This window comes from Letharia columbiana (genome assembly GCF_014066305.1).
Source record: "Letharia columbiana isolate WasteWater2 chromosome Unknown Sc0000012_s1, whole genome shotgun sequence".
Taxonomy (NCBI): domain Eukaryota; kingdom Fungi; phylum Ascomycota; class Lecanoromycetes; order Lecanorales; family Parmeliaceae; genus Letharia; species Letharia columbiana.
The window spans coordinates 247,720-274,775 of NW_023501051.1; the positions used below are offsets into that span (position 1 = coordinate 247,720).

The 27,056-nt window shown below is 49.6% G+C and overlaps 12 protein-coding genes across 12 annotated transcripts; 5 read left to right on the plus strand and 7 right to left on the minus strand.

Annotated features, from left to right (window-relative positions):
* Nucleotides 1–307: 307 nt before the first annotated feature.
* HO173_004891 (uncharacterized protein) lies at nucleotides 308–1,186 on the plus strand (the record flags this gene model as incomplete). Its single annotated transcript, XM_037306809.1, has 1 exon — nucleotides 308–1,186. The coding sequence occupies one exon, from the start codon at nucleotides 308–310 to the stop codon at nucleotides 1,184–1,186; it is 879 nt and encodes a 292-aa protein (XP_037166344.1).
* A 1,141-nt stretch (nucleotides 1,187–2,327) lies between these two features.
* On the minus strand, nucleotides 2,328–3,740 carry HO173_004892 (uncharacterized protein; the record flags this gene model as incomplete). The annotated part of the gene is made up of 2 exons (XM_037306810.1): nucleotides 2,328–3,317; nucleotides 3,462–3,740. The coding sequence occupies 2 exons, from the start codon at nucleotides 3,738–3,740 to the stop codon at nucleotides 2,328–2,330; spliced, it is 1,269 nt and encodes a 422-aa protein (XP_037166345.1).
* Nucleotides 3,741–4,447: 707 nt separating this feature from the next.
* HO173_004893 (uncharacterized protein) lies at nucleotides 4,448–6,325 on the plus strand (the record flags this gene model as incomplete). Its single annotated transcript, XM_037306811.1, has 3 exons — nucleotides 4,448–4,810; nucleotides 4,869–5,258; nucleotides 5,318–6,325. 3 exons carry the CDS (start codon nucleotides 4,448–4,450, stop codon nucleotides 6,323–6,325), a joined length of 1,761 nt encoding a protein of 586 aa, XP_037166346.1.
* A 474-nt stretch (nucleotides 6,326–6,799) lies between these two features.
* Nucleotides 6,800–7,831, plus strand: HO173_004894 (uncharacterized protein; the record flags this gene model as incomplete). The annotated part of the gene is made up of 1 exon (XM_037306812.1): nucleotides 6,800–7,831. The coding sequence occupies one exon, from the start codon at nucleotides 6,800–6,802 to the stop codon at nucleotides 7,829–7,831; it is 1,032 nt and encodes a 343-aa protein (XP_037166347.1).
* Nucleotides 7,832–8,522: 691 nt separating this feature from the next.
* Nucleotides 8,523–9,842, plus strand: HO173_004895 (uncharacterized protein; the record flags this gene model as incomplete). Its single annotated transcript, XM_037306813.1, has 4 exons — nucleotides 8,523–8,758; nucleotides 8,905–8,955; nucleotides 9,004–9,109; nucleotides 9,168–9,842. 4 exons carry the CDS (start codon nucleotides 8,523–8,525, stop codon nucleotides 9,840–9,842), a joined length of 1,068 nt encoding a protein of 355 aa, XP_037166348.1.
* A 241-nt stretch (nucleotides 9,843–10,083) lies between these two features.
* Nucleotides 10,084–10,245, minus strand: HO173_004896 (uncharacterized protein; the record flags this gene model as incomplete). The annotated part of the gene is made up of 1 exon (XM_037306814.1): nucleotides 10,084–10,245. The coding sequence occupies one exon, from the start codon at nucleotides 10,243–10,245 to the stop codon at nucleotides 10,084–10,086; it is 162 nt and encodes a 53-aa protein (XP_037166349.1).
* Nucleotides 10,246–10,570: 325 nt separating this feature from the next.
* HO173_004897 (uncharacterized protein) lies at nucleotides 10,571–11,152 on the minus strand (the record flags this gene model as incomplete). Its single annotated transcript, XM_037306815.1, has 4 exons — nucleotides 10,571–10,716; nucleotides 10,838–10,909; nucleotides 11,030–11,092; nucleotides 11,149–11,152. The coding sequence occupies 4 exons, from the start codon at nucleotides 11,150–11,152 to the stop codon at nucleotides 10,571–10,573; spliced, it is 285 nt and encodes a 94-aa protein (XP_037166350.1).
* Nucleotides 11,153–11,575: 423 nt separating this feature from the next.
* Nucleotides 11,576–12,516, minus strand: HO173_004898 (uncharacterized protein; the record flags this gene model as incomplete). Its single annotated transcript, XM_037306816.1, has 3 exons — nucleotides 11,576–11,866; nucleotides 11,928–12,158; nucleotides 12,253–12,516. 3 exons carry the CDS (start codon nucleotides 12,514–12,516, stop codon nucleotides 11,576–11,578), a joined length of 786 nt encoding a protein of 261 aa, XP_037166351.1.
* Nucleotides 12,517–13,035: 519 nt separating this feature from the next.
* Nucleotides 13,036–18,578, minus strand: HO173_004899 (uncharacterized protein; the record flags this gene model as incomplete). The annotated part of the gene is made up of 6 exons (XM_037306817.1): nucleotides 13,036–14,705; nucleotides 14,755–16,189; nucleotides 16,234–16,844; nucleotides 16,892–17,372; nucleotides 17,421–17,568; nucleotides 17,626–18,578. 6 exons carry the CDS (start codon nucleotides 18,576–18,578, stop codon nucleotides 13,036–13,038), a joined length of 5,298 nt encoding a protein of 1,765 aa, XP_037166352.1.
* A 1,161-nt stretch (nucleotides 18,579–19,739) lies between these two features.
* HO173_004900 (uncharacterized protein) lies at nucleotides 19,740–23,482 on the minus strand (the record flags this gene model as incomplete). Its single annotated transcript, XM_037306818.1, has 7 exons — nucleotides 19,740–20,333; nucleotides 20,457–22,013; nucleotides 22,065–22,193; nucleotides 22,244–22,882; nucleotides 22,938–23,038; nucleotides 23,089–23,148; nucleotides 23,377–23,482. 7 exons carry the CDS (start codon nucleotides 23,480–23,482, stop codon nucleotides 19,740–19,742), a joined length of 3,186 nt encoding a protein of 1,061 aa, XP_037166353.1.
* A 757-nt stretch (nucleotides 23,483–24,239) lies between these two features.
* HO173_004901 (uncharacterized protein) lies at nucleotides 24,240–25,721 on the minus strand (the record flags this gene model as incomplete). The annotated part of the gene is made up of 3 exons (XM_037306819.1): nucleotides 24,240–24,775; nucleotides 24,834–24,910; nucleotides 24,967–25,721. 3 exons carry the CDS (start codon nucleotides 25,719–25,721, stop codon nucleotides 24,240–24,242), a joined length of 1,368 nt encoding a protein of 455 aa, XP_037166354.1.
* Nucleotides 25,722–26,044: 323 nt separating this feature from the next.
* On the plus strand, nucleotides 26,045–26,957 carry HO173_004902 (uncharacterized protein; the record flags this gene model as incomplete). The annotated part of the gene is made up of 4 exons (XM_037306820.1): nucleotides 26,045–26,057; nucleotides 26,190–26,353; nucleotides 26,501–26,643; nucleotides 26,792–26,957. 4 exons carry the CDS (start codon nucleotides 26,045–26,047, stop codon nucleotides 26,955–26,957), a joined length of 486 nt encoding a protein of 161 aa, XP_037166355.1.
* Between the last annotated feature and the right edge of the window lie 99 nt (nucleotides 26,958–27,056).

Genomic DNA, 27,056 nt, shown 5'->3' on the forward strand with positions numbered 1-27,056 from the left:
AGACTTCTAAGCAAGTGGGTTGTCTATCGACGATTTCCGCTTCACTCCTGTTCAAGCCAATCGCCCACTTCCAGTCCCGGCCGACGGAGTCATCAATGCTCATCGCCTGACCTCGGCATCTTTGCCATGTCGTACAAGCTCTTAGCTTGGTCCGGACTATAGCGGGAATCCCATCTGCAGCCTTGACATCCGCGACAAGGTATTTCAGCCATCGACTCCGCCCATCGTACTTTCAGCAGCAGGAAGCCGTCTCTCGACAAGCATCCCTTTTTTCTTCTCCCACAGAACAGGCTGGAACAGGCTAATAATGGGTGTCCTCCAGCCACGAACCGCCTCCGTCTCACTCACGACCTACGCCGCCACCACGGTCGTCCTTGTTCTGTGGCTTCTCGCCATGGTCGCGGTAGTCCTATATTTGATTCTCCAGCAGCGCAATCGCACTCAAAGACCTCAAAGTACAAGCTCTGGCGACCGCTCTGCCTCACATGGCAGCACCGCTCCTCGTTTCCCTCCCAGCGATCCGACCGCGCTACCGTCGTATCCACAGCGGGCACAGGCACGGTCTCATCCACCGACTTGTCCGCCATCGCTTTCAGCAACGATGAGACCTACGAAATCCCCCCCATTCCGTACGACATCACCAAACATCGACCCTGTCCCACCTGGGGCTTCGACGAGAATCGCAGACTTGGGTCATATTCCTACGGTGTCACCAACCAGGAACCCTGTCCCCGCCACGCCTTCATCGAACGAAGCAAGGCAACAAGTTCTGCTTGCTAACAACTCATCACAAGCAGCCATGATCGCGAGATTGCAGGCCATGCCACTCGCGAGTGATACCACAGACATGAGCACGGAGACGGTGGATCCCGGGAGGGAAGTGGCCAATCGAAGGTATTTGGCCATGCTGGCGCAGAGGGACATCCGTGCTCGGGACCATGCGCTTTTGGGAAGCGACGATAGCACCGATGCTGGCGGTGGAGCCGGAGCCGGAGCCGCACTCAGTTACGCTGTCCGTGCTAGAGGCATGGGTCCGAGGTGCGTGCGCATAGACCGAGAGAGGGAGCGGGGCCGCCCTACGAGTCTAGGTGGCAGAGGGCGGGCTGTGACTTTGGGGCAAGAGAGTGGAGATGGAGAGCTGGAGAGGGTGATACCTTTGCAGGTGAAGAAGATGCCTTCCGGGTGAAGGTCTTGGGGGATGAAGGAGTAGGATGGATTGGGATGGGATGGCGTGTTCGCTTGCAGGACGAGCTTGTCAGCCTTTTTGATTTGTCCGTCTGGGTGGTCTGTTTTGGTTTTTCCTGGGTACGGCCGTTTGATAGTTGGATATACATAGCTCTGACCGGTAGAAACCCTCTGCTTCCTGGCACTTTTCGCGCACCTTTGCGCTCTGCGCCCTCAGTATGTGTGTCTTCTTCCCCCCACAGTCTCCTTGAAGTCCTTGCTCTTCTGAAGTCTTATACGTGCAAGATTAAACAAATGAACAACCGATGGAGTAGAATCGATTTGACTTGCAAAATGACTTGCTCCCACCCCTTGTATTCATGGTGTCTTAGGCAGGATAGATTAAATATATGGAACAGAGGGAATTCCTTGCTGGTATAGGCAACGACGATTTTTAGGGAAAGTCTGACATTGTCATTATGAGAGGGCACTGCGCCTGAATCGTACGGCTCTTACGAATTCTCCCTTGCAGGTAAAGTGACGGTTCTTAGGGAAATTTTGTGGAATTTGTCACTATTTTCTGGCACGTGCCTGAACACCACGACTTCTGTAAGTTCTCCCTTGCAGATAAAATAACAGTTCCTAAGGAAAAGTGGGTGAAGATTGCCACTATATTCTGGCACTGCACCTGAACTCTATGACTTCTACAAGTTCTCTCGTACAGAATATATGACAATTCCTAAGGAGAAGTTCGTGAAATTTGTCACTCTTGTCTGGGAATTGTTGGACTTCTACAATTATATTAAGAGAGAAATTCCGCCCTCTGTGCATAACTTTTGCTACATACTCTTACCTTTATCACATTAGCAATTAGTTTCCTTCGTTTTTTTTATCAAACTTCAATCTATTCAGGGTTACCACGGCCACTACATTGTGCCTGACCTGAAGCTTGAGACTCGCGCAAATTTCTGTCTTTTTGTTTTCGGGACTGTATCTTATAAACAGGTGTATCCTTCTGGCTTTGGCTTTTATGCTTTTCGACATGATTTCTTCAGGGGATTGTGCTTTACTTCGACCGCCAGAGACGCATCTGATCCATTGCCGTAAGAATTTCCTAAAAGAGGCCAAGGGATGTGAGCAATTTGAGAGGTGAATATCATCTTTCACTCTTCGAAGCTATTTCTTCGGCCCCAAATTTTTGGCTGGCGCTTTACGAATGCTCCAACGGATCCCAGATAGCCTTCGTGGCGGAGGAAGTACGCTTCCTTTTCGCCGTTCGACCAGAACCTGATGGCATACGATAAGGTGTTCATGGTTTGCCGATGTCCACGGATGAAAGAGCCTCCGAAATAAATGTGCTCAAGCTTATGCTTTTCGCTTTGCAGGTACGCAATTTGGCCGATGTTGTTACTAACGGCGTATAACAAACTTCTACTGATGTCTTCTGGGGCGAATGCCCGGTCTGGATCAGAACTTCCACTCGCTGGTTGAGGATCACCGTTCGACAATCCATTTCCATCTTCGGCATCGTCCTCACCTTGCCTCTTCATCTTGAAGACTTTGCCGAAGCTGCTGGCAATGGTACTGGTCTTCAACCCAATTTTGCTGTAGTCCGTGCCGTATATGTCACCAACAAGCATATCGACTGTTGTATTGTCGCCTCGGTCAGCCATGGCTAGCATATCGTCGAACGTCCTTGCTCCGGTAAGCAGAGACAGAAGACCCCACAGAGTGCCTCCGCCGAGTGAGGTGCCACCAATGCGCTCGAATTGTTTCGGCCCTGAGACCTTTACCATTGAGACGCCTGATCCAATGTTGACCAGGAGGTATGGATAGATATTGGCACGTGGTTCCTCGAAGTGCATTGGATCCAGATCCGCGTAGGTGAAGACTTCGCGTGGGATCTCAGTGATGAAGAAATCAAGGCCCATGATTAAGCACTCCATCTCGTCTTCGCGAAGCACTTCTACCCCCAACACATTCTTCATCTCGTCGTAAAACTTGTACGCTCCTCCACCAGTTGCCACAATGCATAGCTCTCCAGGCTGAGACCCATTCAGAGGTTGCTGCTTAGCCTTCAGTTCCTGCACGACTTTGAAGCACTGATCGATTCTATCGGTCTCAAATTTGAGAAAGTTGAGTCTGCCTCCCAGCTGAAAAAGTCGTTGGGGTCAGCATTCCCTCATCAGGATAGTCGTTGGACGAAATAAATGGAGACGATTGCTTTAAACAGTGGCTAGCAGCTCAAAGTTCCACGCAATCAATCAATCAATTGTAACTGTCCGAAACGTACACACCTCCTTGGAATCCGGTTCACGCGAAAAGTAGACGAGCTTGGCAAGAGACCCGCCTATATCAAGTGCAACATGGCTAACTACACCCTTATGATTGGGTAGGCGGATGCATCTGGTGTCATGCTGCGCTCCGTCATCTGGCTGATTGCCCGTAATAGAAGCCACTTCATCCGCAATGAAAGCCCCTTGCACGTTGATTTTAACGGAACCTGGAGAGAGGATAGTCTCATCGAGTACAGAATCCCTTCGCTCTTGGAGGGTTGGACGGCGGCTGTCTGACATGGCTGACGTCCTGAGGATAAACAAGCTCGGAAGCGTGAGACTTTGACGTCTGCAGGGTCGTAATGAGTCATCAAGACTTTATCAAAACAGAAGAGGGCCCATTCTGACTCGGCTTATTCCCTGGTCAGGCCGATAGTCCCGAGGGCCAGGAACCGCGTCATATATGCCGAATAATCATGTAATGTTGCACCAAGTACCGTGCTTAGAAAGAGCATACACAGCTCGCGCACAATGCATTAATGATGCCCGTGTGTCGCGTGATTCCTTTTCTTTAATGGACATACAACGCAGCATGAGGTACAGAGTACAGTAGTCACTTAGCTTCCGGCTACACTAAAGTACCTTACCGTACTTACCTTATCTCCGAGTCCGCTAAATACGCGCATCGCAGCGGGAATAGCCGAATGGCCGTCGTGACGTCATCGGAAATGCAGAGTTGGAGGATAAAGTAAAGTACATGAACTCGGTAACTCTCGGTCAGCATTAATATTCGCATGACTGCCGAAAAGCCGATGTGCAAATATGAAAGAGTCCCTTCAAACATGCCTTGTTATATGAATACCTACTCCCTCGCCCCGCGCCTTATTGACTTACCTACCAAAAACAACTTATCCTATATCTACCTTTTCTTTTTCCATTGGATTGTTCCCTAATCAATACATATAAATCAGTCTCTCATACTTCCAAAATCGGTTTGGTCGAGGGACATGCCAGAATTGAAACTTAGCCGTTCTGCACCAACGCCCAGCTCAGAACCCAGAGCTCAAATCCGCCGTGGCCGGTCCAACACAGCCAATCGTCCCCATCTACAGCACGTCTTTTCTGCGCAGCACCTCGATGATGTCTCAAACTACCACGGTGGCGACCACGACTCAAAACTTGAGGACGAAGATGACCAGACCGAATACTCTGATGAGCTTGAGCAAGTGAGGAACGAAGACTTTGACGAAGCCGCTAGAAATGGCGAAGATGAGGTGGCCGAGGTTCGAATGGGCGTTCTCGACACGCGAGACCTCGAGGCAAACCTGGAGAAGAAACAAAGTACGAGATCGATCAAGGATCCCAATTTGGTACGAGTGGTTGACTGTATCCTCTGCAATATGACAGTATGATTGACTGGCTTTCTAGGTATCGTGGGATGGCCCCGAAGACCCTGAAAATCCCAAGAATTGGACTTTTGGGCGTAAATGGGCTGCGACGCTTATTGTATCATGCTTCACCCTCATCTCGCCTGTCTCGTCGTCAATGGTGGCACCTGCTCTCACATCAATATCCAAAGAATTTGGCATAACGAACGAGGTGGAGTCGCAGCTCGTGTTGTCTGTCTTCGTCCTAGCATATGCGATCGGGCCTCTATTTTTGGGTCCGCTTTCCGAAATATACGGCCGCGTACCGGTCCTTCAAATTGCGAACTTGGTATATCTGATCTTCAATATTGCATGTGGGGCCAGCAGAAACAAGGGGGAGATGATCGCGTTCCGATTTCTTGCTGGTCTTGGAGGGTCTGCGCCATTGGCGGTACGTCTGCTTGGGGTCGAGATATGCGGCTGTCGTAGGAGCTTGCTGACTCTCTACAGCTTGGTGGTGGCGTCCTCAGCGATTGTTGGCGAGCGGAAGAAAGAGGTCGTGCGATCAGCATCTACAGTCTTGCTCCCCTTCTTGGGCCAGCCATTGGTCCCATAGCAGGTGGCTTCATTACCCAGAACACAACGTGGAGATGGGCTTTCTGGGCCACGTCGATTGCCGATGGGGTCATCCAGATCATGGGGCTCTTCTTCCTCAAGGAAACATATCCACCCACCCTACTTCTCGCGAAAGCAAAAAAGCTTCGAAAAGATACCGGCAATGCAGCTCTTCATACGGAGTTTGAGCATCCTGAACGGACGCTTGCCAATACCATGAAGCGCAGCCTGATCCGCCCATTCAAGCTTTTGGGTACGCAACCAATAGTTCAAGCCCTGGCGATTTATATGGCATATCTTTACGGCCTCATGTATCTCGTTTTGTCCACATTTCCAGGTCTGTGGGAAAACCAGTACCACGAGTCCATTGGCATTGGTGGCCTGAACTACATCTCTCTGGGCGTCGGCTTCTTCCTTGGAACTCAAATCTGCGCTCCAGTAAATGATCGTATCTACCGTCGATTGAAGACAAAGAATGACAATGTTGGCCGCCCGGAGTTTCGCACGCCTCTAATGATTCCAGGTAGCCTACTCGTTCCCTCTGGCCTCTTTATATACGGCTGGTGTTCACAGTACCACACACATTGGATAGGACCGAATATCGGCGCTGCCCTCTTTGCGGCAGGTGTTATCATTGGCTTCCAATGTATTCAGACATATCTTGTCGACTCCTATACGCGTTTCGCAGCTTCGGCTATCGCGGCGGCGACGGTACTCAGAAGTCTTGCAGGTTTCGGTTTCCCATTGTTTGCTCCTTATATGTACAATGCCTTGAATTATGGCTGGGGAAACAGTCTGTTAGGATTCATCGCTCTTGGATTGGGCATACCAGCACCATTTCTGTTGTGGTTTTTCGGGGAAAAATTGAGAGAGAGGAGTCCTTTTGCTGCTGGCGGTGATTAGGTGTATTGGCAGAGAGAGGCCTTGGTAGTCTTGGTTGCGGTGAATGCAGTGCATATAGAATATAGATGGAGTTTCGTGTACATGTATCTAGATACAACAGACATCGAGATCCCTACCAAATTGACAGCTTTTAATCTCATCAATGACAAAATTTTGTTAGATGTCCAGGAACGAGCAAAATCATAGAACCAGTACCTATTTATTCGAGAATTTAATGAGGATCTTTCAGCCGCATGCTCAGGGTCCAATGCTTCGGCTTGGACCTTCTCGCCGTTGCTTGAGCTGAGTACTTGGACCTTTAGGTCTTTATGACATATAAGCGTCGTTCTCTCACCGCGCCTGATCTGCTCACGTACCAGAGTCACACCTCATCTTACATCCCAGTCTACTACCAGTCGCCTCCCCTCCAAGCCCCAAAGCTGTTTCAGTAAGCTCCCACAGCATCAATACCTTGTCAAACGCAGCGTGAGCACCATGGCGGCCGACATCCCCAAAGCAGTGTACAAGCAGCTTGGTAAGAGCGGTCTGAGAGTCTCTGTGCCGATTCTTGGTGCTATGAGCATTGGAGACAAGAGATGGCAGCAATGGGTCACGGAAGAGGATGAAGCGCTACCTTTACTGAAGGCTGCTTACGACCGAGGCTTGAATACGTGGGACACAGCCAATGTGTACAGCAATGGCGCGTCTGAAGAGATCATTGGCAAGGCAATCAAGAAATACAACATCCCTCGCCATAAACTGGTCATTTGCACGAAGTTGTGTGGTACTGTTCGTGAAGGAAATAGCCCAGAGGTGATGGCTCTCAAGGATATCGACAACACGGTCGATTATGTCAATCAGCGAGGACTGTCACGACAGGGAATCTTAGCTGCTGTCAATGCCTCTCTCGCGCGTTTAGACACATCCTACATCGATCTCTTACAAATACACCGCTTCGACAAGACCGTCCCGGTCGAAGAGACTATGAAAGCACTGCACGACCTTGTCGAAAGTGGGAAAGTGCATTACATAGGGGCAAGCTCCATGTGGGCGTATCAATTCGCAACGATGCAATTCGTGGCCGAGAAGAATGGATGGACGAAGTTCGTATCGATGCAGAACGCCTATAACTTACTCTACCGAGAGGAAGAGAGAGAGATGAATAAGTTCTGCATGGAGACAGGCGTTGGATTGATACCATGGGGACCGCTGTCTCAAGGTCAGCTCGCTCGCCCATTTCATGTCAACGGCAGCACCACTCGCTCTTCTGGCAAGCCAGCGCTGCCAGAAGCAGACATCTCAATTATCTCCCGAGTAGAGGAGCTTGCCAAAAAGAAAAATTGGAAGATGGGTCATGTAGCGTTGGCGTGGCTCAATTACAAAGGCATCTGTAGTCCTATTTGTGGGTTCAGCAGTGTGGCGAGGTTGGATGAAGCGTTGGAGGCTAGGGGAAAGGAATTGACCGTGGAAGAGGTGAAGCATCTGGAAGAACCATATACCCCCAAAAATGTCTTCGGCCATGGCTAGCAAGGAATGAATATTTGGCGGTATGGAGTTGCGTATCAAAGTCATTTCTAGCAAGGCCACTTCAGCACTGGCGTGAATAGCAGAGTTGCCTATCGAAAACAGTATGCCGAGTTCCTAAACCCGGACTCATGCAATACCAAGGGGATCAAATATCATCTTTCCAAGAACCAAGCCTTCTCCCTCACGCCATCGCTGTTTCCACTACCGTTGAGCTGTATCTCTGGCCCTCTCTTCGGTTTACGCCGAAAACCCAGGTTTCGCCATGGCTACAATCGCTGGCTCGAGCTTGCTCTTGCCGATTTTTAACCCTTCCATCTCGCGATTTCCTTCGACCAGGCAGTCATTGATGTTCTACTCCAACAAGACTCCTAGCCCGCTCGCATGTTCTGCCCGAAATACCTCCACCCTTGCTCTAGTCTCACTTTGGTGACGATGGCCTCGGAAAAATTAAGATGCACGAGAATTCTCGTTTGAACAACAGCATGTGAGTAGATCGTGCCACCATACTTATAATCTCTTCCAAGGTTAACTATTAATCGTGGGCTTAGATGCATAGGGAAGGAGCGATGGCTGGGAATTACCTATCGACTCTAGCCTGATCCCAGGAGGCATCCCGTCTCATTGCGTTGAGCACCATAGATATTATCATAGAATATCTTACTCATTCATCTCTTTCCCGAGGCCTCCCGTTATGGATAACCAGAAGCTAGTAGCAATTTGCAGGCACGACTTACGATTGGAAGAAGATTACGACATTGCTCGACTAATCAGAGAGGTCAAAATAGTACAAGAGGATTCGAGCGACACCTATGCCAGGCTCACTAGAAAGCACAGAATCAAGGCTCGGGAGATATTGTCCGGGTATATGTTAGCTTGGGAATATGTGGAAGACCTGGACGGCTCAGGTTATGGCCAACGCTTCTGGCTGTGCGTGTTTTCGGAATCCGTATTTCCTCTTCTGAACCAAACCTTGAGTCTCGAGACACGCCTTGGGAGTGTTCACTCTCTAGACGTTTCTCAAGGCTCGCTAAACTCCCTCAAACAAGCAAGACTGACCCTGAATCATAATCCAGAGGGAAGTCGTCTCGTCCCGATGCTCTTATCTGGCCTGAGGATAAGAAGAAGTGGTGTGCAATGACAAGCTTTCAGCTCAACATACTGATATATGCTAGGATCCTCGCGGGCGTCGAGAAGATGTTCAACGACTTGCAGGACTATGCAATAATTGACCGGCAGAAGAGGAAATCACGGCCAATACCAGAGATTGATAAAAAAGCGGTAAGTATACGTCGATGAGCAAAATTCCCACATCTGACACCTAGTGCCTGGAGTCTAGGATGCCGGAAATGACCCACCTCCACCGGGTGCACAATCAACATTTGGACCACCAACAAAACATGGTAGTAGAAGGGATAAGCAACCCAAGACTGATGTCACCCTGGTCCCATACAACGTGGCTCCTATTGCCCAAGATGCAAAGCCCGGCGAACGAGCCGCCAGCCAGAAGGAGGAGCCAAAGAAAGCAGCCAGCGAGGAGTCCTACGACGTGGATCCCAGTACGCGACCAGAAGGAGCCGTCACCGACGAGTCTGGCGAAGAGACACCATCCAGGAAGAGAGCATTAACGCCTCCGTACATCCCAGAAAAGGGTCTTCACCAGACATGGCCAGCTTTCGGGTTCAAGATCGTCAGTAAGGAAGGAGCTCGGGCTCTAAGAAACCGGGCTGTAAAGATCGACGACTCCGAAGAATCAACGTCTAAGACTACTCCCATGACGCCCCGTAGATCCAAGGGCTCGAGGGTGAAGGCGAACCGGAAGCAGGATTCAGCAGAGAAGAACTCCAGCACTGTATCTGCAGAGAGAAGCGAAGAGGAACATATCGATATCGAGGAGCCGAAAAAAACTGGGAAGGGCCGCCTCCCCAGCTTACCAAATTCGCTTTTGACTCGTCGTCAAGCCGCATCGGCGAAAGCAACTGGCAATGGCAGCCCGAGATCAGAAGATGATTGAGCAAACGGCGAAGCCAGCCTCTCAGCAGTCCCGAGTAGCGATGGCCCAGCTGTTCAAAGGTCTCCAAAATCCCTCAGCGAACACCACTAATTTGCAAATGAGAGAGTGAGAAGGGCCCAGAGAGGGTACATCGAGTCACGCTGCCCGGACGTTATGAAAGGAAACTGTGGACATGGAGGACTAAGAAGTAGGCTTGTGAGTGGTCAAGCAGTCAGCAATGGGATATTGCGTAATGAAAGATTCACCAGATCAAAGGACCAAATGCACTTGTGATCGTGAACTTGCCAGCCGGCTCCCAATTCGTGCCATGTCCGAGACAGTAATTCTTGCACAGCGCAGCAGACATAGCTACGAATGCTTCCCCTGAGTCCAACAACTCGGCTAACGGCTGCTGCAGGTTCATAGCTGAATGATGGAAGATTAGAAGTGAAATTCTTATAGACACATTAGCAACAGCAGCACGAAAGCTAGCCTCCTCGAATAACGTTCCTTCACTATATGCTTCAGGCTTCGATCCGTAGATTGCGCACCATCAAGAGGGACCAAACGCATGAAATCGGGGAGGCCTTCTCCGGACAGACGATTCAATCATCGAGGTTCGAATAGAAGTTCTTTATTGCTCCTGAGCGTACGTAGCTACGGCCGCTGCATAGCAAGATCATCCTTCGTTCTGCCCCTGCTTCTTCACAACATCCTTCCCTTCTGCCACCCCCCTCAAATCAATGAACCTACGCTGGATTCGTAGTCGTCCCCCTCGCTCCCTTTGGTGCACCAGTCTGGAACCCATTCTTGAACTTGCGCGGCACCTCCTTCATCGAGCGCATGCGGCCGGTACCGGTGGTCTTTCTTCGCTTGGCTTTCATTCCCCAGTTGTCTGTGGAATACGAGTTAGATATTGGTGCGCAATAGCGGCTGGAGAGGAAGGTTGTAGGTGGAAGTGGATGAAGATTGAGTGCGATTATTCCGAGGAGATTTCAAGGATGGAGAGAGCGTACATTGGCGGATCTTAGCAGCAGGATAGCCACATGACGAGCACGTGTGCTTCTGGATGTGAAGAGAGCGGCGACCTGGGACAGATGCGATTAGCAAGGCGTTCGATCCATAAGAGGGCCTCGCAGTTGACGGATGTTTGGGCCTGGGAAGCCAATTTTGCTATGACCAACGCAGAGGAGATGGACTGAGCTTACCGCAGCGTCTGCACAAAGTGTGAGTCTTGTTATGGCGTTTACCAAAGGACGAGGTACCCTTCGCTATTTGGAGGTCAGTTGCGACCCTTTTTGGCTTGTCCCGGGCTTCTCGAACGCACTCATCTTGGGCTAGGTTGTCTATTGTACTATATCAGCCATAGAGTGATGGTCATTTGTGGAAGGATATACATACCCTCTCGCGATGTCAATGTGGTGGCTGTATGGGTGGTCGTGAACTGGTAAATTTGGAAGATTGACGTGCGAAAATCTGCCAAGACCTCGCTTGATTGTCATTAGCGCCCGCGATTTAGTCGTACCGGCGCCCGCAGATTACGGACTCACAGAGTCTGTCCCTCGGTCTTCAATTACTTTACTCTTCTCGTTGTCATTTCTTTATCAGATTGACAGCGGTGGAGCTGAATGATGGCAAGTGACTCTGTATTAGCACGAGTTTATATTCGTTCATGGATTCTTTCCTTCGACCAAGGCTCCGCTAATGCAATCTACCCAGTCTTCATCCGGCTTCCAGTACCGGACTCGAGACGCTTAAGCACCCCTCTCAAACACCTTCACTCCGCCATCCGAGCCTACATAGTACAGGCATTCCCTCTCCTCTACATCTCCCTCATCTCTCGACTCCTCGGCTCCTTTGCTAATCCTTAGGACACCACTGACATCCTTCGCCACGCCTGTATCGAGTCCCCTCACGCTCAAGATCGATCTCGCCTGATGTGCTAAGCTCATCACGAAAGCTGTGTGAGATATTTCGAGAGGCGTAGTGGGCGATTGAGAAAGGGGCATGTCGGCAGCTGTGGCAATAATGGTGGAGTAGACGTGCTATTTCTCGACACCTCCGTTGAGCGAGTGCATGGAGCCTGTAGATGGAGAAAAGGCGTACCTCTCTGAGTTCACCAATCATATCCAGCATCCCCAGCACCTCCCACCCTGTAGCCGCAAGCAAGAAGTCTAAGCCGTCTAGCATCAGTATAACGTTGCCTCCGCCGGTTGGAGTCTTCTTGCTCCCAATAGCCTTCATGATCGCTTTCTTCACATCAGCTAACCCTCCAGCACCCATGCCTAATCCATTACTCAGAGCATCAATGAGATGCACTCTCTGGAAATCGATGCCCTAAGAGCGTAGGTGCCGATTAGCTCTGGTCCTTTTCGTGCATTCTTCTACCACGTAGATACCACGTGGATACCGAGATAGAGGATGTGCTCACCAGCTTCCGTCCGCTCTCCCTCCACCATGCCCCATCCCTGAGCCAGCTCACCAGCACTATCCTTTGGTCGAAGGGATCACCCTGAGTAATGTGGCAATCATGGCCAGTGCCGTAGCCCTTGCTCTTCAATGTGGCACATACGAACCGCAAGACCAGCCAATTTGTTGTGGCGCCGAGGGTCGAGGTGAGAAGCGTGAGAGAGGTGCAAGGATGGGCGGAGAGATTGGGAGATAGCAAAGGGGGAATCAGTGGCTGCGATGGCATCTAGGGCGGCTCAGCGGACGATGAAAGGGGTGCACGAGTCATTATTTTTGGGTACGGTCGAGAAATATCGGGGTTTGTTTTTGTTGGCAAGAGAGGGACAAATTCGGCTACGTTGATCAGAGCATCATGTTAATCTACGGTGTACAACCATCACATTTCTACGCAGCTAGAGTCATTCGAATGTTTTAACGGGTTCTTGATTTTTTAAGTCTTTCTTGGAAAAACACTCGATGCGTTAAGCAGCTAGGAAAGTAATGCGTGAAACGTAATGGTTCGTTCGTAGCGGATGTGTCTTCATTCTGGCTTGCGATTGGAAGCGTCGTGCTCCTCGGTAGGCTTGATGACATGAAACAAACAGGTCGTAAAGCTATCTTCCACAGAAGATGATCGATGTTACGATATCGAGACCTTGATTCAAGCCGACCATCGTACTGTTACACGTCAGTGTGTGTACCCAAAAGATTGTGAAAAATGGGGCACATACCCTGAAAATGCACCCCTCCTCAATTCATTCTCTCCTCACGATCCCGGTACCGCGTCATCTTCGGCAATCGTTGCCAACTGGTCAAGCAAGTTACCTTTGGTATCAATAGACACCATCACTTCGTCTGACTCAGCGTCGCTGTCACTGGAATAGCCCACCTCATTGTTAGCTTCGTGATTGTTCTCCTCCTCTTTCATGGTTCTCTCCTTTTCCTCATCCCTTTCCACCTCATCGCTAAGGTCGACCGTTGACAGCTGACTTGTCTTAACTGCCTGCTCTTCTGCTCTGCCAAAGAACACATCCTCAAGAGCTTTTTTCTTCTCTTTGTGGAAAGATTTCAACTTCCGGTCTTCTGGCTCGTCCGAGGGAGCGGACAGACCCATCATCAGATCAGTCAACAGTCGTAGATTGGATCCTTCAGGTATGGTGCAATCAGACTCGACACTGAGATCCTTGTCATCCCCCAAGGTTCCTCCAAAAAACGCCTCGTTGAGCGCAGCAGTCTGCTCCTCTCCGGCTAGCCGTGCTACTTCTATCCTCCCTTGACTGTCCAAGGGTCTTTCTGATCCACGGAGATGGCTAACTGACCTAGCCGTAGACTTGGAGTTGCCCTCCACTGATGCTTCAGGATTGTAATAATGGTCATCATGAAACTTCCGAGCCAGAAGCTCCGGTGAGCTCGAAGACGAAAAATCAATCAAGCCCTCGTTCGCCGAAGAGCCGTGTTCCACGCTCGAGCCCATTGATGAGTTGAATGACTTAGCGCTAATTGAACTAGAGGGTATATATTCCGCCGCGGTAGGCCTGTCACGTTCGTAAGACTCTCTGGACCTTCCGAAGAGCTCAAGCAATACTCCAGGATGTGTAGTGTCCTCTGAGGTCTCCAAATAGTCGCTCGAATCTAACATACTAGGACCAACACGACTCGGCTTCGGTTGAGGTGCCTTGATCTCATCCGGTGGGACTGCGGCCTTCGAGCCGATTTCTCCTCGCACGGAAATTGGACCCTCGGCCTCAGAAGTATTGCTCTTTGCAATCTTGCCAAGGACGTCCTGGAACAGCCATGGAAAACTCATCAAAGGCATGGCAGATGCCGTCATCTCTCGTAGGGGTCTCGATTGGCCGCCAACGAGCTGAACGCGATGACATTCTTCGACAGCTGCGGTCACTTCTCCGGCCGTGACTTCATACATGGCTGCAGCGAATGGACCGATATGCTTGTAGTCTTTTCCTCCGGCACGCTCATGGCATATAAGTCGAAACTGGTCTTTGAGTGCCATGGAGATCTCTCCAATCTGCTCATGGTATTTAAACGCATTGTTTGTACTCGAGTGCTGCAACACGAAGGTTGACCAGACCTCAAACTCGGTTTTGATCTCCTGCTGCGCCATGATGCGACGCATGTGCGCATCGTACTCGTCTTTGATCTCACGCGCACTCTGGAGGATGTTCTCATCGAGTCTGTATGCTCGTAAGATTCGCGGGTCGAAAGGCGCAGTGAACGCAGGAACAAAATCTATGCGTTCAACTTGATCGTAAAGTTGTCCCAGCACCTTTTTCGATGTGTAGATCTGATGCTGTTTTTTGCCGACCTTCTCCATAAAATGAGGCCATTTCAGAGGCTCTAGGTCGCGGGTCAACTGAGCTGGTTGACCAGTCTTGACGTAATCCACAGCCATAGAATGAAGATTGGCAAGCTCCAGGCCTAATCGATAGTCAGCAATGTAGAAGATAGATACACTCGCAAAACATACATCTCGCTTCCTTCACGCCTTCTTCCAAATAGTCGGCATTTGCGGTATGGGCATGCGCTATTCGCGCCAAGGTATCATTTTTCATGTAAGTCACAAAAAAGGTCGTCAGATCGTCGATCCCAATGTTCTCGTTGGGCTGTTCCATAGGAGGTCGAGAATAGTCCATGGCCTCATGGTTCCACTCACTAGGCAACAAGTCCTGGTCCCAAATGACGAGGAAATCGTCTCCATCTAGATCGCCCCCAGAACACATTCCCGCAACATCTCTGTCACCCGTTTGAGGCAGAACTACTACGTCTTTCAGATGGTGAAGCTGTGGAACGTCCACACCGCAGACAACTCGAACATCTCCTGGATGGAGAGAAGGGTTCCGAGCGAGCAGCATTGGTCCGAGCATGACTTCAGGTCTTCCGTCAGAGTTTTTGGAGATTTGAACAAAAACCTGTGGTACATGTCTGGCCTTTTCATCGTTGGAAGCGTCTGCTGAGAGTTTTGGACTATCGTTGAAGTGGCCTCGAAGAGTTGCCGTTTCGTCCACACAGCCCAAAAGGAGAGCGCCGGAACCGATCGTTATCCGCGCCTTCTCTTTCAGATATTTGATGGACCATGCTCGCCACAACTGTAACAGAGAAGTCACGAACGGTTCTCTCGTCTTCTGAAAACCGTCCAATACCATGCTCGCGACAGTCAGCGTCATTTGATTATGATCGATTTCTTTTTGCAAGATAGCCAATGCCATTGTCTCGTCAGTCATAGCCCGCTCGAGTCGTGACAACTGCGTTTGCAGCTTTCGAGCAAACACTTGATCCGGGACCCCCAAAGCAGATAGAATCAATATAAGTTGGCGATTCAGATTGGCGAAAGCGTATTGAGACCATCGGATTATCTCCAAGTTCTCGTCCATCGCAGGGAATTTGTACTGGCTCTTGCGAATATGAATTTGCCTTCCAACAGAGTCCGGGGAAATGGCGAGCACGCCCTTACAGCCGCCAACACGAATCTGGAACACACTTGGCGGATCTTGGGAGTGTTGGAGTATACCCAATTCTGACGCCGCAAGATAAGCAAGGAATGGAGAAATTCTACCCACGCCGTCCGTGAAATTGTGTCCGTTGCGTCTGATGTCCGGGATCTCAACCGTAATAACCCGTGCACCGTGTATTGCCCGTGTAGTCGAAAAGCATTGGCCAAGTCGAGAAGTATAGAGCGCCACGGTCTTGATCTCTCTGAACATTCCCATCCATTGTCGAATCTTCTCTGTAGTCAAATTTGGCAGGGGAGCGAAAAAGTATGCTCCATGTTCTCGAAATTGAGAATTTCCACAAGCTAGAAACTCGTATGTACGATCGCCAATTCTGATACCGTTGGTCAATACTCTCTTAACGCGGGTAAACACTTCGTTCATCGTATCCTTATGGGTTGGATGTATCTTGCCCTGTCCCGATAAGTTTCGTCCACTGCAGCGTTGGGAAAACGTACCTCTGTTTTCTCCTCCGTGAATCGGACACGAAGAAATCGGTCAGCGTATTGGGAATATTGGCGTATTACACGATTTGAAGTCTCCGCAACTGGCGTTAGGAAATGAACAGTCGTTGGTGTAACCGTTGCAGAACGGACATAGGCGCAGTAAGATGGAATTCTGGTTCTGGAAAGCGAAGCCTTGCCATTTATTGCCTGTAGCAACAACATCGGATCGTAGATACGATTCCCATGATTAGCAATGTACTCGAGAAGGTCCTGAGCTTGTTCGACGTTCATGTTCATGAGTGTCGTAATGAAGTGTTCGCTCAGATTGTGCTCGTTCAGAAATCCTTGTGAGAAGCAGACCTCGAGTTGATAGCGGGCTTCAAACGCCATCCGTGGCTTGTTGGCATGGATCATCTCCTCCAAGCCGGTTCCTTTGTTGCTTCGTTTCTTAAGTGGTAGGTCGATGAGCTTCCAGACTGGGGCGTCGCGTTTCGAAGTGATGTAGAAATTAGGGAAAGGTACAATCTCAATATTATAGTCGCGTAACGCTTCACGCATTTGGTCGAACTGTGGTAGACCATTCTCCGGACTATTGAAAACCAAATGATAGGTCGTCCAGCGTCCTTCCATAGGTCAGTCACGGGGTCTTGTGCAAAGGATTAATGCTTACCAAGGTCGATAATCGGATTTGTCTTCTTCCAAGTCAGGGAAGACTTCTTCAGATCATTGGGTACGTATACAAGATCAGTTTGACGATACCACGCATCGTTGTCGCCCCATGTCACTGCTTGATCATCGTGACTCTTCGAAGGATCCAGCTGCTTGAAATACTTTGGTGGTGTCTCCATGGAGATGAGAAGGATCAATTTGTGTCCTTGTCCCTCTATTCGGTGAATCACCTTCAACTGGGTGAAAGGAATCCGAAATTGGAAGAGCTCTGTCCTATCGTACTTGCCTCTTCGCATGTTTGGGTTGTTAGAAGTCGCTCGTGGGTCCACAATGTGCATCGGGAACTCGACCGAGATCTCCTTGTGGAACATATTCATGCAAAACTTAATCCCAGTCTCTCTAGTTGGCAGCACTCTACGCATGTTCATCATCGTTATCTGATCGAACATAGTGCCAAAATCCAGGGACTCAGCATACATGGTCTGAGAGATGTTAGTTGTCGTAGAATCACTGGAATACAAGCAGCATACCATGGTCTCCGGGTATTTGCTCTTCGACTGGACTGGAAGAACCGATTGTTGGCGAGTCTCGTTATATACCCTAACAGATATTGTACGACCCCCAGCAAGCTGTATCGAATACTTTCCACGCTTCCAGAAAGCCTTGGCTGGTGGTGGACTACCACCTCGTCAGTTATTGCGATGGCGCGGACATGAACGATATGTGGAAGCGTACCTGAACTTCACTTTGGCTCCGCCATCTCGATGGCCTTTCGCATTTTGGTAAAGCCGAATGTGCGCAATGTGGCCTTCATGCTTGAAAGCTGTCCATAGATCACGAGTTGTGGCGCTGTCTGGAAGGTCGCAGACCTTGATGAATATGTGTTCCCCAAGAGCCCAATCATTCTGGATCCTATGGTCACGACGCGTCATCACGGATGAAAGGTGTGAGAAGTCATTCGGAAGTCGTGGCAGTGGATGCTGGACGATGCTATTGGGCCGACCGTGCGAGGATGATTGATTGTAGACACCATTGGTTATGGTGCTGAAGGGGGTTGGATTCTGGGCATACAGAGACTGTGATGGGAGCAGACCCACGGGCTGAGGTGCAGCTTTTTGATGTGCCGATGTCTGGAAAGTCGAGCTCGTGCTGCTGGAAGAGATTGAGACACCCAATCCATTGAGCAGAGGGGTAGATGGTTTGGTCGACATGTCGCTTGTCTGGTTTCCTGCTTCGAGGGCTTCGGATGCTGCTTTAGCTTCTTGCTGCTTGGCGGCTTTTTCTAGCAGGAATCTACGCCTCGCTGCTTTGATGCCTCGGTTGGCTCCACGTCTTCGTGGGCCGCCTGAAGATGAAGCTTCGAATGACTTCTTCGCATTCTGTATATGCTGTGATGGAGGTAGATTTACTCTGGTGGGGTGGTGATCGAAGGAGCAAGAGGGGGAAGAGGTTGAATTGAGTGAGGAGGATTGTTGTTGTTGATCCGAGTCTGAATCCGTCATTGAGTCTTTAGCGTCTTTTCCTAGCGGCTTTCTCTGGTCTATGTCGGGAAGTCGCACTGCAGTGTTGTCATCCTCGGAGTCCGAGGAAACACAAGCTCGAGGTAGTGATAGTTCGACTGGGCCATCGATGTTACTTCTGCCACCAATCACCGAACCAATGCTGTTCATAGCTTCAGATAACGCCATATTGCCGCCCAGCACGTAGGTGTATCTGACTCTACAGCCCAAGTTCAAGAGAGTGTCTGAAGCGACGATAGAGTTCTATGAGTAGAAAGTGATGAAGGAGGTTATAAAAAGAAGTGGTGAAGGCGGTTGCGAAGAGAAAGGCGGAGCAGCTGTTTTAGCTTGAAACGAGGGTAATGAAAACAGTATTGAAGGGCAAGAGTGATGTTAACGGCAAATTCCGTGCTTATCTCCGTATCCTCAATGACTGCCCTTGAACACCAATGCTCGCTTGAGGACCAGTGGCTCGATCTGTCGGTGTTGATGTGAAGAGGTGGAAGGAGTCTTTGAGGCGAGTTGGGAATGGCAGAAGATCTGATCTTGATCTTGGTCAATGCAAGCAGAAACCTTTGATCATTGCAAGTACTCGATACGCATAAAGTCTAAACCGAATCAAGTCTAACAGTCTGGAGTCCTAGCAGTCCTGTGTGGCCTTTTCCACCAGAAGGCTTCGCATTGGGATTGCTGAGGAATCAGTGTAGTAGGCGGCGTGTGGGAAGGATGGTCAAATGGACGATGAGGGCAATAGAAATACATCAGGAAGCCCACCGCCAGGGATCAGAGATTCACTATAGGAAGTGAAGGCTTGGAGGTCCCTTCTACCATGGTGTTGAGAGGTCTTCACAGTCTTCAGTCTTCACACTCCTGCCAGTCTTTACAGCCTTCACATTCATTCCTAGTCTTCAAAGGTAATTGAGAGCTTTACAGAATGAACAAATCTCTTCCACGGAGTGAGCGACTATGTCGTGGCAGGCTGGTTTGTTAGCAAATATGGTAGGAAAGGCAAACAAAGGATTCCTTCAATCACGGACATTTTTCTTAGGCGCAGGAACCCGCTATGCCACTCAAGACCCAATCGGAAACACTGGGCGACCCTCAAACACAGCCTTGGCAAGCACCAATCACAAAACGATTTGACACACCATCGAATGTGAAAGGTCAAAAGGCCATACAGAACCACTCCGTTATAAATGGATGCGGATCCGGTTTCAGCAATCTCATCAACAAGATGTGGAACGAGACCAAAGGTCAGTAGCACCGGCCGGTGGCTCCTGCACCCAGTGAATCCAAGTAGCGCACCTCAATGTTCGATGCAGTTCAGGTTCTAAGTGCTACATCATCGTATCAGAACTCCGTGGTCGTCTCATCGTATTCGTGTCTCGGCAGTTTGCTGCGCAGCGCAGGAATCTGTTCTTGTTCGGTGCTTGTGAAAATGTCCCCTCCGCCAAAGGACTCTTCCTCAGAGTCAAGATCCGGAGATACTTGGTCATTTTCTGTGGGTATTTCCCCAGCGCCGTCGGTTTTTGGGGTATAATGTTCTCGAGATTTTGGATTTTTTAATGCTAAAAGACCCGGACTCTGCGTTGATCCGAGGTCACCCAGTGGGACTCTACCAACTCTCATAACGCTGCGCTGGTGCTCTTTCGATGTAATAATAGACTTCGAACTTTTCGTTGCACGGGTTGTCGGAGTCCTAGAGTCCTGGTGTCTCTTGATGCGCTTAGGTGCTCTGCTGGAAGCGCTGGAGTTGGGTGAATGCAGTGATTCGGCGGCTGTCAGATCTGGACTATTCGCACCAGACGAGGGTAGATCACGCTCGTCATGCCCTAGAGTCCTCAACTCTGCCCCATGAGATGATGTTTGGCGCTTGGTGGTTCCCATAAGGGACATAAGGCGACCGCTTAGCTCCTGAGCTTCTGCAAACTCTCTAGCCCGCTCCTGTCAAAAATTCCAGGATTAGCATTTCTTGTTTCAGACTTGGATGTCTGTACACTCCTGAGTCATGTCTCACGGCTCCAAATTAGGCGCCATGAGTGCAGTATAGATTCCAAAAATACATACCTCGCGCTCTTTGCGAAGTTTGCTAACCTTGCTCTGTAGGCCAGCGATCGTCGCCGCATTCTGCTCGCTGGCTGCTGCAGCCCTCCTGTGCGCCACCTCAAGCTCGCTTTGCCATTTGTCATTCGAAGATCGATTAGACTCGTCTAAGCGCTCAAATTCTGCGTCTTTGGCAGATACGTACGTCTCGTGCTGCAATCGCAGTTCGGATGTGTCAACTTCCACGTTACGAAGTTGAACCTGCAAGGCTGAGATCAGTGACTCGTTCCGGTCAGATGCTTCGTTCACCGCAACAATAGTACTATTCAGCTCTTCAATGAGGGCCTCGTTGTTGCTGATCTTCGCGGTATTGCGGGCATCTTGTTCTTTTGTTTGATTCAATTCATGTTGAAGATCCTGGACACGGCGTTCCGAGGCGGAAATAGCATTGTTCAATGTTTCGATGTGTGTCTCCCTGTTGTTCAACTTCTCGGCATTCTTGGCATCCAGCTCTCTCATACGGTTTATTTCATATTCAAGGGAATTGACATGATTCTCAGTGCTGGCAAGCTTCAAGCATTGCTCCTCAAAAACCTCATCTTTTCCCGTCATCGTAGCTAGGCACGCGAGGTCTTGTTGCCTAGCGCTTTCGATGGCAGCTTGTGCTGCCCGTTCAGCTTCGATCTTGGCATGGTCGAACTCCTGATGGATATTGTCGAGACTTGTCCCTAAATCTTTCAATCGTCTCTCGGTCGCCTCAACCTGATTGGCGAGACAATCTCTTTCAGTCTCTAGGGCGCTGAGGGTTGATTGGCGGTTTCGTGCCTGAAATTCCAATCCAGCGTTCTTTTGCTCCGAGCTTTCCAGCCTTGCTTGAAGGTCACGAGAATTTGATTGTTCCTCCCGAAGAGGACGCTCACTTTCGTTACACCGAAGCTCAAGGTCCCTACAGATCTCACCGACCATTCTGATAACACCCTCATAACGACAATCTACGTCTCTTGACATTTCTCGTATAAGGCCGTCTCTCCAATTAAGGCTAACGGAGTCCACACGCGGCGTACTGACAGCCTCGAACAAGGATATCTTGGGCGTTGTGAGGTTCATCGATCTGCGTTGATTACACTCCACAGAGGCGGGCTGAGTAGAAGAATGAAAGAACTGTTTCTCAAGCAGCAACTCCATAATGGATGCATCGAAATTACCTCCACATTTTGAAGCGTAAAGTGCAGATTTCAGAAGCATAACCGCAAGACTTTGGTGGAGTCGTGCTTGGGCTTCACTGTAAGATATCGGGCAGACGTCTATGGTACTGTGGCCATGAACGAATCCCAAGCGCATGGTTCCTTGCACTTGAGAGGCGTATTGAAGGACCATGTCCGAGACCGCGTTGCTCGAAATGGACTGCAAGACTGCTTTGAGTAGCTTCGATGACGTGGAAATGCTTTCCGTAAAGACAGAGATCAACCGTAAGGCATTGTCAATTTTCGTCAATGACTCCCTGCATGGATGCCACTTATCACACGCCAACACCAATAGCGACTCCAGAAGTTCACGTATAGAGGCGTCTTCGAGTAAGACCTGCATCTACTTAGCCACAGCCTGCTTTTCTTGTGCTATGAATGGTCTTACGATGCACTGTCCGATCGCACTGGCAGATAGATTGTCCGTTTCGGATGTGAGAAGGTGTTTTTTGAGATTCGGAATGACTTCCGGAGGCAACGATTCCCCAGCAGACAGAACAACAAGGAAGTTCAGTGCCTAGGCAGATGTTAGTTCCTAAGAAACCGAGCACCTCCCTTTATACATACCTCGCATTGCACTCTCGCTTCGACCCCAGACGTAAGGATCTTCTCATACAACTTCTTGGTTTTCCTGGTGTTGGCAGCTAGCCAGGAGCTTTTCTCTTTCTTGTCAAAAGCATCCACAATCTCTCTTGAAAGCTTCAAACTTTCGACAATCTCTTGTGTACTCAATGGGCAGTGTCGAGAGAATGCTGTGATGGCTTTGAGGACTACCAAGTCAAGCGTTTTCGGGGCTCGTCTCGATGAGAAGAACTTTCGAGCGGGAAGAAATCTATCTGCAGATTCGGGTCGAACTTCGCCGCTCGGCGAGGATTGGATACTCGGCTGACACTTCTCCATGCCACTTGACCTGGAAGCGATTTTTGCCAAAATGGCCAAACATAGTAGACTGGCCAGATGATTGTCCGAGTCAAGATTGGTCAGCACCTCAACCATTTGACTTTGAAAGCTGGAGAGAACATCGCAAGGCAAGATATCCAGATAGCTGGATTCTAGCCCTGATAGTAGCAGGTAGACTGGTCTGATAGTCTCAGGGGAAAGCGATTGGGTGGCCTTCTCCAGGCATTTCATGAGAAAGACAGGAACCTTCGAGGGAATTGGGAGTTCTGACGATGTAGAGAGCAAAGCAACGCAGGTGGCCGCATACTGTATTTCCGTCAGTACTCTGTTGGCGACACATAGGGTAATCTCGGTTGAGTACCTTATCGAAGCCTGAGTTCGAGTCTATGGCGTTGGTGGAAAGGGTCTCGAAAAGCATTGGCTTCTGCTGCAAGGCAGCGTTTCGGAAGGAAGGAATAGACGCTTGAAAAGATTAGTGAGCAAGTGGCATCTTACTGCTTTTCTGATCATACCTAAAACCGTCAAGACATCTATAGTGAAAGGCCATAGCTCAAGACCTTCTAAGACTACGACTTTATGATTTCGGAGTTAGCATTACTCTTTCGGGAGGAATGCTGAATCACGAGACATGTCTGCCGACACACAGGACAGCGTGAATTGGGAAGAATTGCCTGGGAAATCATAACGTACTGGCCAAGTAGTCTTCAGGTTTTCGGAGTCAGTATCTCTTCATTGTATCTCGGAACACAAATTGGGGCACGGATTAGGAAGGGAGGTATTGCTCCGAAATGTAGACGTACCAATCTGACAAGGATTTCCTCGGGCCCACAGTTGCAGAATGCCAACATCAACAATTTGCAGAATGTCATGGAGCTTCTGCTTTCGGGCGTCAGCTTCTCTTATCATTTCACAATTGCGTAAAACGCTCGTAGGACAGAAAGAGGAACGAGAGATCCTTCCTTTCCCCCATCCTTGATCTTAGGTACCTTCAAGCTAGGAGTATACGGGCAATTCGTTATGCGATGCACTTCCACACGTAATTCTTCCATCATGCACGGATCGTCCATCTTCTGATGAACTGTGAAGGCCAGGACAATTCGTGTTCAAAGGTTGGAGGCCTTCTCTCCGGTTATCTTGCCCTGGTTGCCCATCGCAACGACGTTTGGGACGGGAGGCTAGCCCGGACGAATCCATCTCTTGAATCAAAAGCCTTGGGGGCCTGGCTCGTCCCTTCGAAGTAGCTGTACTACTGCACTGCTTTGCGTCCCTTGGACTATGGCTACTTAAGTGCAAAGGTTCGAGGATTGCAGGATCTCTTTAACACGGGGGCGATGAAAGCGGGAACTAGCCCTCTCTTGACTTGCTGCATCTGCCCTTCATTTAAATCTTTTGTCTTCCACTGCTTCTATAAGATAACATGACAAACCAGAATACTGTCATCTACTCATGATGATAGACTAAGTTCATAGATGATAGCCCGAGGCCTTTTTTTCCCTGTACAGTGGGGCAACCTGTGGTGGGAGAAGGGGTTGTTGGAAGTACAGAATCAGCTCGTACGAGTACAGAAAGTTCTTTGTTTCTGGAAATTGTGCATGTTGAAGGTCGATACAGCTACTCTGGTAAAACATTATGTTCCGCTCTTCGCTTACTCAAAAGAGCCGACTCAATCGAATGGAAACATGGGCCTCGTAGCCATATCCTCCCACGCCAAAGGAGCCAAAGTGAGATTCTCATCCCAATCCCAGTCATTGTGTAAAATCGAATTCGAGAGTCTATGGTCTTCCTCTTCTGTATGGGAAGCTGGTACGGTTTTAGAGCCTGTCTTATCTCGCGCGCCCCCATCGCTTTCCTCATTCGCTGGCTCATTCGGATCATCCACCGTCTTCCTTGTCCCTGTTGAGCTCTTTGCATGCTTTTTTTTATTCGGAGATGTTTGGTTTTCCTTGGGTGAGGCTGTTGAATCCTGCTGCTTATACAGGCCAGGGAATCGCAGGCGGAACCGATCCCGTATCTGGCCACATGATCTTTGGTCGAAATTCAATGCGGGATCCTTGAGCATGAGATTCCATTGAAATCCATACAATTGGAAGCCTTTTTCAAGCTCGGTATCTTCCTGCTCTGTCCAGAGACGTTTTGGAGCTCTTAGTGGAGACTTCTTCGCAGTCCCTTTGGTCGCAAATTTGTAGCCAGAGGGTGCTTCTGCCACAGCGTTAGGTGTTGATACTATGAGGTAAGTTTCTTTTGTGGCCAAGCGTACCTTGGTCGTCGTCTGGAGGCTCTGGCATTGCTCTAGTCCACTTGTGCCGTGCGTTCGGGGGGAACACGACGCGGAACCTGAGAAAGATTGATCAGCCGCTGAGTGGGACAGCTAGCAATAGGATGTCATGTACCGATCCTTGAGATCCATGTTTGTCCTGCCTTCACGGAAATGCAATTCCGGGTGGTTAAGGATACTTTTCCATCTTCCCATCCCATAGATTGCGACACCTTTGACCAATTGGTCAGTCTCTTCTTCCGTCCACGCTGTCCGTTCTCGAGTATAGATTCTTTTGGCAGTACAACTGCCAGTAGAGCGCACCCTTGGCTTCCTCTTTCTAGCAGGTGGACGCCCGGGATCTTTGGTCTGGTTTGGAGGTTGCCCAGCACCAGAATGATATTTATCATGCTCTTCTTGAACTGCATTTGGCGTTATTGGAGGGAAGAGTGCTGCACTTGGAGGTGGTTCATGCAGCTCGTTGAGGACCGAGATCGGCTGGAACGGACGCGGTTTATCTTCTCTCAATTTTGTCTGAGGTCGAGGCAGCTGAACGAAGTCGGCAATTTGTTCATGGTCGTAGAGCTTCTGTTTCTTCCGGGGCCGCTCTTTCGGATGCTCCGTCTCTTGTGCTTCAGGGAGTGCAGCAGGCTTGGCTGTGATGGATGCTTCGAGCTCATTGTGTTCCGGCGCCCCCAGAGGTTTCGCTTGCGCAAGTGCTCTTTGTCTACCAGTGAGCTTGTTCGCTTCGTTATCGATGTTGACGCGCGCATTAGGCTCCAACGGAGAAGGTCTTCGCGAAATAATCGAGAGTGGGGGGAAAGGGTCTTGTAGGGGAGGAATCCGTAGAGAGGGACGGGTTTGGAAATCATCAAACATATCATCGAACATTGGAATATTCATAACGAAGTCACAGATGGTCTGGAAACATTGCCCCCAGAGACTCCACGCGGAATCACGTGATGCAGCAATTTGAGCAGAAGTAGAATTTTCGATCAGTGTTGGTGATGCCTTGCAGCGCCAGGATGCTCGGCCCCGCCAAACGTAACGGCAGCCAGAGCGGAATCGTTCCGCTCGGCATCGACAATGCTGTTGATGCACAATGTCGATGCTTGTGATATCGCCCGCCAGCTTCAGCTACCGTACTCGAGGGACCTCCAAATTCACATCCTCTGCGACTCTCCTCTTTGAGCCTCAGCCGATCTACAGCAAACATGGCTACCATTCGTACGTCTACATTTCCGAGCGATTCCTTCTTACATCTGCACTCCGATGTTTCAACAGAATCGTACTCATCGACCTTGTCTTGTGACTTCTTTTACACCTTAAAGAAGGAATCCTGACTCCGAGAGCTTGAAGTGCCTCCGATTCCCCGCTTCATCTTCACGGTATTCGAGCCCATCGCCCTTCTCGCTGGCTACCTCTCCCCAATGCTTGATACAACCAGCTTCGTCAATTCTCAACTTCCCGCAACCTCAGTCACCACCGTATTGCCGACAGCGACAAACCGCGTCCTGGCCCTTGTATGTATTTCCGGAGTCCGTCTTTCCTCCATTGGACCAAGTCTTGAGTCTGGAGACATGTCTTGGGAGTTTCTACTCTGTAGACATATTCCAAGGCGCAATGCAAAGTTCTCGAATAAGCAGTACTGACTCCGAAATTAAAATTAGCAACTGGGTAATGTATACGGACTTCTTGCTATGGTTGGTGTTGGCATTCTTTACGCCACAACAGAAGCAAAAGTCGTGCGCAACTTTCTACTTGCCTGCGCCATTGCCGACGTAGGTCACCTGTACGTTACGTATGCAGTAATGTACGTATTTTTGACGTTTATGTTGCATTCTTTAGACTAAATCTTGAATCTTGAGAGATATCTGGGAAGTTTCTACCCTTTTGGACATGTTCGAAGTCTTGATATACCCTCTATGAAATGCAATAATGACTCTGAAATTATAATCCAGGGGTTACATGGACTTCATAGATGTGCAAGGATGGAACTCAATGGCGTGGGGCAATATTGGGGTTACGCTTGGGCTTTTTCTGACCAGGGTACTGTACTTGACGGGTTTTTTGGGGCAGGATAAAGTGGTCAATAGCACGAGAAAGACAGTCAAGAAGAATATATAGGAACGGGTAGCCATTACCTTGACGAATGTGGTTGCAGACATAGGCGAATTAAGCGGGAATGTCTATGTAGGTTGAAGGTATGCCGCCATTAGGGGCTAG